Source organism: Drosophila yakuba, chromosome 2L, assembly GCF_016746365.2.
Source record: "Drosophila yakuba strain Tai18E2 chromosome 2L, Prin_Dyak_Tai18E2_2.1, whole genome shotgun sequence".
Taxonomy (NCBI): domain Eukaryota; kingdom Metazoa; phylum Arthropoda; class Insecta; order Diptera; family Drosophilidae; genus Drosophila; species Drosophila yakuba.
This window is the reverse complement of record NC_052527.2, coordinates 16,155,092-16,168,024: the sequence shown is the minus strand read 5'-3', so window position 1 is coordinate 16,168,024 and position 12,933 is coordinate 16,155,092. Positions and strand designations below refer to the sequence as shown.

General features: G+C 48.0%; 4 protein-coding genes across 4 annotated transcripts; 3 read left to right on the top strand and 1 right to left on the bottom strand.

The window, feature by feature from the left end:
• Positions 1-64: 64 nt before the first annotated feature.
• Positions 65-1,929, top strand: LOC6528427 (NSFL1 cofactor p47). Its single transcript, XM_002089437.4, has 5 exons — positions 65-251; positions 343-557; positions 617-1,045; positions 1,234-1,578; positions 1,638-1,929. Exons 1-5 carry the CDS (start codon positions 150-152, stop codon positions 1,768-1,770), a joined length of 1,224 nt encoding a protein of 407 aa, XP_002089473.1. The 5' UTR covers positions 65-149; the 3' UTR covers positions 1,771-1,929.
• LOC6528426 lies at positions 1,912-3,396 on the bottom strand. The gene has a single exon (XM_002089436.4). The coding sequence runs from the start codon at positions 3,306-3,308 to the stop codon at positions 1,995-1,997; it is 1,314 nt and encodes a 437-aa protein (XP_002089472.3). The 5' UTR covers positions 3,309-3,396; the 3' UTR covers positions 1,912-1,994.
• Positions 3,397-3,698: 302 nt separating this feature from the next.
• On the top strand, positions 3,699-6,545 carry LOC6528425 (WD repeat-containing protein CG11141). Its single transcript, XM_002089435.4, has 4 exons — positions 3,699-4,038; positions 4,116-4,400; positions 4,463-5,550; positions 5,606-6,545. Exons 1-4 carry the CDS (start codon positions 3,820-3,822, stop codon positions 6,138-6,140), a joined length of 2,127 nt encoding a protein of 708 aa, XP_002089471.3. The 5' UTR covers positions 3,699-3,819; the 3' UTR covers positions 6,141-6,545.
• A 1,569-nt stretch (positions 6,546-8,114) lies between these two features.
• Positions 8,115-11,914, top strand: LOC6528424 (inositol-3-phosphate synthase). The gene is made up of 5 exons (XM_002089434.3): positions 8,115-8,384; positions 9,993-10,691; positions 10,769-11,011; positions 11,070-11,537; positions 11,606-11,914. Exons 1-5 carry the CDS (start codon positions 8,256-8,258, stop codon positions 11,762-11,764), a joined length of 1,698 nt encoding a protein of 565 aa, XP_002089470.1. The 5' UTR covers positions 8,115-8,255; the 3' UTR covers positions 11,765-11,914.
• The last annotated feature ends 1,019 nt before the right edge of the window (positions 11,915-12,933 follow it).

Below are 12,933 nucleotides of genomic sequence, written 5' to 3'. Positions count from 1 at the left end.
AAACTCTTGTTTACCAACACTGTTGCCAGCTTTAAACCTTTTCGACGTGGGTACACACTGGCAAGCACAGCTAACGTCTCGTGGTCACACTGGTGTACGATTTTTTGTCAATCATTTGCTGCTGAAAATATATTAAAAGCACGGGTAAAATGGCCGCGCGCGGCGATTTGATTGCACAATTCATAGAGATCACCGGAACCGATGAGAATGTGGCCAGGTTCTACCTGTCCAGCTGCGACTGGGACATCGAGGTGAGCTTTCGCCCAACCGGCGTCAACAATGATGCAGCAAATGCATAAAGTACTAATGCATCCACAAATTGTGTGAATTTTGCGACTCCAGCATGCCCTGGGCAACTACTGGAGCACCCAGGCGGACTTGCCGGTTCCGGTGCCGTCGGTCGGCCACGCAGACAACCCAAAACCAAAGCCGACTTCCAGCAGTGGAGCAAGTGCATCGGCATCTGCTGCTGGGGCCACCAAAAATGCGGGCGCAGCCGCCGCTTCTTCGTCAGCTTCGGTGGACATTGCACCGGCTGCGTCCAAGGCCAAGCCAAAGTGAGCGATAAAAGCTGCAAAGTTCACAAGTTCCACAAGTAACTTCAATTCCTATCCAGATTCGCCACCCTTAGCGACATGTCGAAAGAGTCATCTAGCGACGATGACCAGCAGGCCTTCTATGCCGGCGGCTCGGATCGCTCCGGTCAACAAGTCCTGGGCCCGCCCAAGCGCAAGAACTTCCGGGAGCAGCTCACCGACATGATGCGTTCTGCGCAGGAGCAAAACATCGCAGAGGTGGGACCCTCCACCAGCAGCGGCAGTGCCAGCGGAGGATCTGGTGGAGCCGTCTGGGGGCAGGGCATGAGGCTGGGCATGACCGATAATGATCATACGGCTGTGGGCACCAATAAACCGGCTCCGACCAGCGAAAGCAAGCCGGTGGTGGTGCTAAAGCTCTGGAGCCAGGGCTTCTCCATCGATGGCGGTGAGTTGCGTCACTATGACGATCCGCAGAACAAGGAATTCCTAGAGACTGTCATGCGCGGGTAAGTGGCTCTCATTCCTATTGTTAATATGCTAACGAAGAGCGAGGGAATGCACATATCCCAAAACAAGTTAATTTTTTATTGTTCTTTGCATTCAAGTATTTTTATTTATTTTAATGCTTATTAATAAGCTTTATGAAGCTATGTACTCAAAACCAACCAGCATAATAAAATGTACTCTATTCCAGAGAAATTCCGCAAGAGCTACTGGAAATGGGCCGCATGGTCAATGTGGATGTAGAGGACCACCGACACGAGGACTTTAAACGCCATCCAGCTCCGCAGACATTCAAGGGATCGGGCCAGAAGCTGGGCAGTCCCGTGGCCAACGTGGTGACGGAAGCACCAACAGTTCCAGTGGCATTGTCGCCCTGCGAGGCAGCCAACCAAGAGGCCAGTGCTCGTGATGCCATTAACTTAAATTCCGATGCACCGTCCACTACGCTGCAGATTCGTCTGGCAGACGGTTCGCGTCTAGCTGCGCAGTTTAATCTTTCGCATACCGTCTCCGACATACGTCGCTTTATACAAACGTAAGTCACTGATTTTAGAGATCAATCGAAGTGATTAACTAATAATTTTTAATTCGCAGGGCACGCCCACAGTACTCAACTAGTAATTTTATCCTGGTGTCCTCTTTCCCCACTCGCGAGCTGAGCGACGACAATTCCACCATCGAGAAGGCTGGCCTCAAGAACGCAGCTCTTATGCAGCGCCTCAAGTAACTATAAGTCAAGTACGCGTATATGAGCCCCCAGCGATGGGAGCAACAACCTATGAAATAAAACTGGATTTGGTGAAGTCGAGAAACCTATTCGGGCCGATCCGATGTCTATAATTGTCTACGATATATACAATATACCAAATTTGTGTGCTTACTTGTATTCACTTTATGGCAGTCAAGTAATCTCTCAATACTACATATAAATCTCAACCTTAACATACGTTGCTAGATGAGTAGCTCCACCTCGTTGCGGAGCACGTTGATGTGGTCCATAAAGTCCTCGCGCACTGCGTTTCGCCAGTCGTGCAGGCCATCACTGCCAATGTGGTCGCAGTCCACATAGCGGTGCACAAATCCAGTTGATAACGAAAGTTCTACATCGGATGTACTGGCCAAGATCTGCGCCGGCGGCAGCTCCAGGCGATTCAGCAATGTTTTGAACTCAGATTTTCGCTCCGGGTCGTACTGAACGTTGTCGGGCAGAAGTTTCTTCCGGTCATCGAAGCACACGGACATGGTTGCCAGTTCAAAGCGCGTGATTTCAGACGAGAAATGTCGTAGCTGCTGCTGGAGCGATCCTTTCGGCAGATCCCCAGAGAATTTGCAGTTGGGAAAGAATAGCTCGTTGGGGCGGAGCAGAAGGGTGAAACCGGCGTGGTTCACATTACGCAGCAGGCAGTCCGAAAGTAATAATTGATGGATCCGTGAACGTGTGCCGTTGGTCTGCTGGAATGGAAAATTAAACGGCAACCCGTAGAGATGAATGTTGCTGCGCTCCAACAGATGAATCACTTCCTCGGGCAGTTCGTCGTAGTTGTAGACCAAAAAATGCTGAATTCCCATGGCCTGGTGAAATAGGAAGAATTGCAGCAAAGCACTTTCAGTGCGTGCGAACTTGGAGGTCATGTTGAAGCCAACTAGATCCACGCAAATGGTGGCCGGTAGGCGGGGCGCTACACCTACCGCCTTGGCGTCGCCCTTCTTGCTTGCTGGCTTAAGGTTTCGCAGACGCAGCTTCACTGGACTCCTGGTGGTTGTTATGTCCGTGAAGGAGACGCTAACGGGCTGGCCGAAATCTCGGCTCACCTGACAAAAGAAGTGATAACTGGTGAAGTTGGAAGACTTGTCATCTACCAGGCTCTCAATAGAGTCCCTCTGGAAACGAAACTTTCCCTGCACATTGCGTCCGCCTAGAAGCTCTAGGCTGCAACGGAAGTCCACCACTGCTCCCTTTTTGCCGACAACTAGGACGTGTGCTTCCCCGCCGGCCACCAGTTCGTTGCGCATCCAGAAGGCGGAGTAGGCATGAAAGGAGTCCCCGATCACCTGCCACACGGGCAGAGGGCGCCATAGCGCCTGTGCTCCGTACTCCTTGGTGCCGTTCTCCAGGCGCCGGAGAACAGCAGCATCGTTGCGTCCGAAGAAGTTCACGTACTTAATCACGTACTTGAGGCGATTGTTCTCGGTTTTGTACATCAGCAGGATGCCCACGCTAATGCAGGAGATGAGCAGCAGCAACAGCTGCTGGTATTTTCTCATCCTAGTTTGTTTAAACTTTCAAGTTAAACAAAAACAATTAACAATACACTCCCCAAATTGATCCCGCCAGCAACAGCTGATTTTCAGGGCTGCCAGGTGCCCCGATTATGAAAGAACAGAACGTTTGGCGGTAAATTTAAAAATCCGTTTTGAGCTAACTTGGTCAACCTATTAATAATGAGTAGGGTTATCATCGAACCAATGAGCCGGATATAAGATTTTAGTTAGGCGTTAGATGTAGACATTTCAATAAAACTACATTAAATTTATATGCGTTATTTTTTACCTTTCTGCGGGCAATGTATTCAATGTGTTAATATTTTAATATTTTCAAATGGCCCGCCCAACAGAGGTGCCTGCTTTTAAATATCTAGCGGGCGTTGCCAGATGCCAGCAGCTCGATTTTGTTGATTGTTGTGTTGAGCCGGAGCAAAAAGGAATCACCGATAAAAGGAGTGAACTGCGAAATCCCGGAATCCCCGTCCTGAGACGCAATTTCCCCAGCAAGGACATGGCCAGCAGCAAGGAGTTGTGCTCCATCAGGGAGTGGGCGCCGCTAACGGAGGTCATTGATCGAATTCCGGCGCGTCTGCAGCGCGGATTCTTTCCGGCGAATCTCAACCTGACCTGTGTGGACGCCACCGAGGAGTTCCTGGCCATGGGCAGCGACGCGGGCATCGTGTTCTGGTACAATCGCCACACGGGCAAGATGCAGAAGCTGAAGGCGGAGGTATGTGATGACTCATTCTCGTTCCCCGGGCGTGCGTGTGATTCCCCCATTAACTCAACGTCCCCGTCCCCTTCCAGGTGGCCACTCGGATTACATGCGTTAGGGTTGTCAACTCCGTGGAGTATATGGTTGCGGCTGGGTGCGTCAACGGGCAGGTGAGCATCTTCCAGATACAGAAGGAGCTCCCACGAGACCTCGACTTGGTGGCTCCTTGCACCAAGAGTCGGCCCATCGAGCGGTACACTATCCGGGATCTGCACAAGTGCGTGGTGAGCTGCTGCGAGTGGTCCAAAAACGGGATGAAGCTCTACACCGGAGATCGCCAGGGAGTGGTGGTGCTTACGGAGTTTGATTACCAGGCGGTAAGAACCAATCGTTTATATATTAAAATCATTCAATTCCTTATTGTGACCGTTGAATACAGCACCTTAGCAAATCGGTGGAGATTTTAAGCGAAGCGTACGAGATCGTGCAGCTTAGCGTGCAGCAGAGCCACCTACTGGTGGCCACCCTTTACCGTTGCATCGTATGCCAGCTAGACGTCCACACCTCGCAGTGGAACATCACCCAGGTGGGAAAGAAGGATCGCAAACAGCTCATCGACTGTGGGGCAATTTTTCTGAAGAAACAAGAATCAAACAAGCCGCAACTAGTCTGCGGACGTCCTGGCCTGCGCTTCTGGGTGGCAGACGCTGCGGGAAACGTGTCCAAAACCGTGCTATTTAGAGATGCCGTTCTGCGCAGTCCCACCTGGGAAATACCTATTCTAAACCCCAAGCAGCGCAGTGAGCCGTCCACAACCCACAACACGACTGCATCCACATCTTCCAGTAAGCCTGCTGGACTAGGAGATGGCAATGTGGGCTATGTGGCCAGCAGCAACTTCCGGCAACTATTCCTGTACGATGGCCACGACTCACTACTGGTAACACACGATGATGCCACCCTGTACATACTCAACTTGGATCGACTCAAAGTGGAAGCCGTTGCACGAGGATTCCGGAAGATCCTTGATTTCTGCGTCAGTGGCAAAGAAATCTTCGTGCTGGAGGGGGATCGCACATTGCTGCGTTTAGCTCCTTTGCCAGAACCACCAAACAAGACGGCCAAAGTCATCTTCAATCCCCTGATGCCGCCTCCAGTTCCGGTTCTAGGCTTGCACCAATCGCGACTGGAGTCGCCGATCGAGCTTCAGGCAGATCCTGTACTTCAAAACGCTGAGGAGTGTTTCGAGCTGTTACCTGTGGAGCAACTAAACCTGAATGTGCCCATTGAAATAGCTGTGGAGTCGCCACTGGCTCAACAAAATCGGCGCTTGGAAATCTTTCGCCGCATCGGAGAAATGGACTTCGAGCAGTCCATTGTTCACACCACCCGCAAGACATCCGTGGGAAAGCCGCCGGAGGTCAGTGGTTCGGGAATTGTTGAGATTGGCCATGAAACCCATGAGCTTCGGCTGCCGCTTACCAATGCCGCCACTTTAATGGAGGCCAGCTACTGCCAAATGGAGAAGTAAGTAACTCATATTTTTACCCTTCTTATTCGATATTAACATTGCTTCCCTTAGCAATGGTCTTGCCTCACCATTGGACATGAAAGCAGCCTACCTTCAGCATCTGCCCGATGCGCTCAGTCCCACCACCTTGCAGAAGACCGTCGCAGAAAAGGCCAAGACACTGGCCGCCGAGCTGGATCTGCCCGAGGTGCATCTGGCCCCGTTGTCCCAGGAGGAGCTCCATGCTGTCCAGGTGCAGACTTCCCAACTGAGCGATCCGCTGATCAGGTGCTACCCCACGCACCTGGAGGAGGCCAGTGTCCAAACAAGTTCAAAGAAAAGCCCGGCCAACCCAGCAGATGATTATCATGTAGGTGAGCCCGTGGACGGGATACGGTCATTTGACGTCTCCAAGCGTAAAATGGCCCCGCTGAAGTTTGTCCTAAGCCAGCCGAAGCCGACGCTGAAGTTGGAAGAGAATAGGGAGGAGGAGGAGTACACCAGTTTCCTACCCGACTTTAGGAGAGCTGGCGATCCACTGTGCAAGGAAACGCCGGCCACCAGGGACTCAAACACCTCCAGCGAGTGGGAGTTTTTGGACAACTAGTTCAGTATTAGAATTAAGTGCATACTCCTTAGATTCCATTTGCAATATCGCACTATTTTTTTTTCTTTGTTTCTATTTGCAAAAGTGTTGTGCTTATCAGATTGTGATCACCGTGATTTAGTTACTTTTTAGTGAAATTTACATTAATGTACATAATGTTAGTCGTATACAATACCCACCAGTATCTATATTTCAAGTTCGAAAGCAACCAAACCGTTCTTTAAAGTTTACTGATCCAAAAAAATTTTATCGTATAGCACCTAAGCACCAGTGTAAAATATTAGCCTTTATTTGATATCAATGTATCATTGCACCCCTGTTTAAGATATTCGAATACTTAAAGTATTCGCTACTTAGGTTCAAGGTCGCTTTACACAAAATAAATTTATTTGATACAAGTGCAAACATTTCGTTCAAAGGGTGTCCCCCCCCAGCAGGAAATGGATACGTACTGATACCGCGTACTTTTTCGCTGTTGTTTTTTCTTGAACTACGTGTCAGACTTGAGCCGGCGATAGAGTTGCATCTGAGGGAAACGAGACGCCCACTGCAGCATGTGCCTGGTCTGCTGATTGCTCCAGCGGAGCAATTCGTCATAGAACCTTCTTGATCTGCAGTGTAAGCGGACCGCCCCACTGCATTGATTGATCAACAAATAGTAATTCGAGCTCCCTTCGCACTCAATTGGCTGCAATAATGGAAAGTTTTAGGAAGTTTTGTTTACAACTAGCTTCCAGAAGATTCCACAAAGCCTTCTTTAGTGCGGAAAGATGGTACTGAGATTTCAGAAATTTCTTATAAACTTGATATACTTAAAGGCAAACCACTTTTCTGACAATAATGATGTAGAAAAACGCATTGAAGTTGACTCCAATGCGATAAATTGAGCAATACTCAAGATTCTAAGAAAGCTTTTAGGCCGTATGAAGAAATTTCAGGCTTGTACCGAAACCACATGGTCTATGTAGATATAAAAAAAAAACAAAAGAGAACGCTATAGTCGAGTTCCTAGACTATCATATAGCTTTCACTCAGCTAGTGGGAGTGGGAGCGAGAAATTTCACTATTCTAGTGGTATTTCGATAAAAATCGGACAGTCAAATATTCTTTTCAAAATTGTGGGCGTCACAGTGGACGTGGCAATGTTCTGAAACAAACTTGCACAGCGTTGGCGTCACTATCTCAACTTTCTAGCTTTCAATGTTCAGGAGATCTCAGCGCTTATACGGACAGACATACGGACATGACCATTTTGACTCCGCTAGCTGTCCTGATCAAGAATATAAATATTTTATGGCATATTAACTTTGTTCTGCAATATTATTAAATATCAGTCCCCTCTAATCTTCCCTTTTAATTCCATCGTCTTTACTGCTATAAGTGGATAAAATTAAGATTACAAAAAATTATTAAATATGCTCTTGAATCGATTAGCTATTAACTGGATCGTTTTTATAAGAATGGAAATGATTTTGGATTTTAGAAAGTGAATGTGAGACGTCTTACTACTCATTGGTTTTGTCATTTGTCTGCGAGCCACTTTTGTTTTAAATTAAAGTGCTTCAAAATCTATTAAATTTTATTATAAATCATTACAAGTGATCTGAGAATAAGAGCCAGTGGGAAATTCCACAAATGAACCATTTCCTTGACTTCAAACTCAATTGGGCACTCAATAAATTATGGAAATAGGTGTATTACGATCTCCGGCTGGAAAAGAGGCGGACAGAAGGACTCCGTGATGCTGATTGAGAAATCCCACGCTTGCCGGAAAGTTTCCGATATCATCTGGTTCCCTTAAGTGCGCCTCAGAGCGTTTTGGAGAGTATATTCACATACACACATATTCACATATCGTATATGAGTCGGAAGATTCGAACCGCTTGGAGCTTTTGCAACGGCACCCACAAAACGCGAGCAGTGAAAATAATAATGTGTAACGAAATGTCGGCGAGCCCATAAAAGCAGCCCGCTTTCCACTCAACCGAGTCATTCGCCGCGAACTTTTGCCTCGACCGCATCGCAGTCTCCTCCGCAGAACGAAGAAAATCCAGAAGCAAGCACATTAAAACGCGCTAATTGACAAGACGAGAGTGTTAGCAAAAACATCCCAGAATGAAGCCTACCAAAAACTCAACGCTGGAAGTAATCTCGCCGAAGGTGCAGGTGGACGATGAGTTCATCACCAGCGACTACGACTACCAGACCTCCCATGTGAAGCGCACCGCCGATGGACAGCTCCAGGTAGGTCCAATCATCAAGGGATTGCTCCATGGGCAACAGTTGCTTGGAAGCATAATTGAATGTGGTGCGAACAGCCATTTTCCGGCTGACCTTCACATTGAACTTTTCCAACGGCGGGATGGATAAGCTCTCCCTCAAATGCGCACTCGCCTGCACAGGGAGAAAAATATTCCTCATCTGGATGATGGAAAACAGAATTCGAGTCTGTATTCTTTCGGGTCCAGAATAACCAATCTATAGCCAATCGAATTACATTTTCCAAAACTACATTTTTTATAAATTAAAAAAAAAGCACAGTTGAACATTTAACAAAGGGGCATTTTCCATCGAAGCCAAATCAGTTGTAACTTAAGGATAGACCCTTATTACCAAGAATGTAATGTTAAGTAAACAATTAAGCTGCCCATATAAACGTTAGTGTACAATATATATTTCTCTGCGTGTTGAGAGGCAGTAAAGTTTTCCATTATCCAGCGAAGGAAGGACTGAGCTGTGCCGAATTCTCCGCGTCCATTGGAACCACTCCCCGTCGAGTCGCAGAAGTCAAAAATAGCGATAAGGGGCGCACTCACAGGCGAGGCATTACAGTTAAAATCTATTGATTGCTCGGCGGAACAGCTGTCGACAAATACGGCCGATATCTCGTCACTATTCCGGACTTGTTTGGCGTGGGTGGCGTGATTCTGTGCGCAGGCGCCTTTTCGGCCGCTCAAATGGCACCTAAACAAATAGGAATGGCTGGGGCACTCGCATCGTAACCCAATAGTCCATTTTTCCGAGTGATTGTGGTCGCGGTACGTGCTCTGTTTACATCGCCTGCAAACAATACACATCACTCTTCGCTCTCCTTCCACCACCCACCGCCCCTCACTCCCCGCCCACGGACACTTGCTGCGCCTCAAGGTCACTGTCAGGCGATGCCCGCAAAGAGAGCTGCTAAGAGAGCCGCGAAGAGAGCTGCCAAGAAAGAGCGCCTCACAGTGATAATTTCGCCGGCCGGCAAATGGACATCTTGTTATCGGACTTTGGACCAACACGTTCCCAAATGATTATTGCAATCATCATCATCATCATCATCATCATTATCATAACTTATTCATCAGCTCATACGATATGGCGTATTTGTGGTTCAAATCAAAAAGCGCGTTGACTCGGCAGAATCAGAAATCGAGCAAGACCTGCAGAAATCAACAACAGCCAAGTGCTGTTATACGACCGTATGATACCTCTTGCGTGTAAATATTAAACCTGCCACAAGAAATGTATTTTGTATTCTGTTTAGAAATTATATATTATTGTATTATTTTAAGTTTGAATATTCGTTTTACCTTAATATGATAACATTTCACTAGGTACTTTAGCTATTCACACGAATAGAACCAACCCGTTGCCAGAAGCAACCAGTCGCGGATATCCCCGTTGTGATTTTGAAGAAGGGGTGAATTTCGGGTTTGCTTCGCAGAAATCGCGCGATCATAATTTATGCGGCTACCTGACTTGGGTGGCAAATGTGAAATATCGATAAGGTGGCCGGACCTATAATAAGAACAAACGGGTTGTGCCCCTCCTGGTGCTAATCTCTGCTCTAATCTCCGACCAATCTTGCAGGTGCACCCCCAGACGACGGCGCTGAAGATACGGACGGGTCGCCATGTGCCCAAGCTGGGCGTAATGCTGGTGGGATGGGGTGGCAACAACGGATCCACTCTGACCGCCGCCCTGGAGGCCAATCGCCGCCAGCTGAAGTGGCGCAAGCGGACGGGCGTCCAGGAGGCCAACTGGTATGGTTCCATCACCCAGGCGTCCACCGTGTTCATTGGATCCGATGAGGCCGGTGGCGATGTCTACGTGCCCATGAAGGAGCTGCTGCCTATGGTGGAGCCCGACAACATTGTCGTGGACGGCTGGGACATCAGTGGCCTTCACTTAGGCGACGCCATGCGCAGGGCCAAGGTCCTGGATGTGGCTCTGCAAGATCAGATCTACGATCAGCTGGCTCAGTTGCGCCCACGTCCATCCATCTACGACCCGGACTTTATCGCGGCCAACCAGTCGGATCGGGCTGACAACGTGATCCGTGGGACTCGGCTGGAGCAGTACGAGCAGATCCGGAGGGACATCCGTGACTTCCGCGAGCGCAGTGGCGTCGATTCGGTCATCGTCCTCTGGACCGCCAATACGGAGCGCTTTGCGGATGTTCAGCCTGGTCTGAACAACACCAGTCAGGAGCTCATCGCCTCCCTGAAGGCCAACCACGCGGAGGTTTCACCCTCCACGATCTTCGCAATGGCCAGTATTGCCGAGGGGGTAAGTTGTCCTCCTTCATTCTATTGATAACTTATCTAATTACCCAACCAACCATGTATGCTGCTCTAATTTCACAGTGCACCTACATCAACGGCTCGCCGCAGAACACCTTTGTGCCCGGACTGATCCAGCTGGCCGAGGAGAAGAATGTTTTCATTGCCGGCGATGACTTCAAGTCCGGCCAGACCAAGATCAAGAGCGTGCTGGTTGATTTCTTGGTGGGAGCTGGCATCAAGCCGGTGTCCATTGCCAGTTACAACCATCTGGGCAACAACGACGGCAAGAACTTGTCCGCTCCCCAGCAGTTCCGCTCCAAGGAGGTAAGAGTCCAGCCTGTTTCCGCGATTCTTGTCTCTATTAATATCCCGCATCCGGCAGATTTCCAAGAGCAACGTGGTGGACGACATGGTTGCCTCCAACAAATTGTTGTACGGACCCGATGAGCACCCCGATCACGTCGTAGTAATCAAGTACGTGCCCTATGTGGGCGACAGCAAACGGGCCATGGATGAGTACACATCGGAGATCATGATGGGCGGCCACAATACCCTGGTGATCCACAACACCTGTGAGGACTCGCTGCTGGCCACCCCTTTAATTCTTGACCTGGTAATTCTCGGCGAGCTGAGCTCTCGCATCCAGCTGAGCAGTGCGGAGAGGGAATCCGCCCCTTGGGTCCCCTTTAAGCCAGTCCTTTCCCTGCTGAGCTATCTGTGCAAGGCGCCTCTGGTGCCCCAAGGATCCCAGGTGGTCAACTCGCTCTTCCGCCAGCGCGCCGCCATCGAGAACATCCTGCGCGGCTGCATCGGTCTGCCACCCATCTCTCACCTGACCCTGGAGCAGCGGGTAAGCAGTGTCAAGCCAAACCAGTCATTCGGGATCCCTAATATCCTTGATCCTCTCCATATGCACAGTTCGACTTCTCCACCATCACTAATGAGCCGCCTCTAAAGAGGACCAAGATCCTCGGTCAACCCTGCTCCGTTGAATCGGCCCCCAATGGGAAGAAGGTCCATGCCAATGGAAACACCAATGGGTCCGCCAAGCTGGCTACCAACGGCAATGGCCACTGAAGAGTAGACCCATCACATTTTCAATCGGAATATATAACTGAAATATATATGGTTTTATAAATTACGAAATAGACTTAAGCTACTATTACTAACTGAATCGTTTAAATATAAAAAGCGTAAAGGATTGTTGTCTACATTCTACAAACCAAATATGTATTTTTTATTGGGTGTTTCGAGCACTATCATTTCTCCGTTTCTTCTAGATATACATACATAGATGATATTTTGAAATGTGTAAGGAACAACATTGAAAGTTCCTGTTTTGAATCCTGCATTTATCGATGATAATGAAAGGTAAAAAAATATTTTTATACCCGTTGCTCGTAGAGTAAAAGGGTATGCTAGATTCGTTGAAAAGTATGTAACAGGCAGAAGGAAGCGTTTCCGACCATATAAAGTATATATATTCTTGATCAGGATCAATAGCCGAGTCGATCTGGCCATGTCCGTGTGTCCGTCCGTCTGTCCGTCTGTCTGTCCGTATGAACGTCGAGATCTCCGGAACTACAAAAGCTAGAAAGTTGAGATTAGGCATACAGATTCCAGGGACATAGACGCAGCGCAAGTTTGTCGAATCATGCTGCCACGCCCACTCTAACGCCCACAAACCGCCCAAAACTGCCACGCCCACACTTTTGAAAAATGTTTTAATATTTATTCATTTTTGTGATGGTCTTGTAAATTTCTATCGATTTGCAAAAAAACTTTTTGCCACGCCCACTCTAACGCCCACAAACCGCCCAAAACTGCCACGCCCAAACTTTTGAAAAATGTTTTAATATTTTTTCATTTTTGTATTGGTCTTGTAAATTTCTATCAATTTGCCAAATAAAATTTTGCCACGCCCACTCCAACACCCACAAACCGCCAAAAACTGTCACAGTTGAAGACACTCCTTCGCACTTCCACTAGCTGAGTAACGGGTATCAGATAGTCGAGGAACTCGACTATAGCAATTTCTCTCTTGTTTTAAATAAAAATAGTTTTTTATATTATAAAATATAATATATATTATAAAATATTGTTTTATCATATTATAGGTGTTTTGTTCTATAAGTCCAAGATAGTTTTTTGAAGGCTGGACTAACAAAAAATAAAAAGATTAAATGCCAACTTTTAGGCGAAATTCGCTATCTCTTATGGTCTAGCTGCTAAGAATCTCAACGACT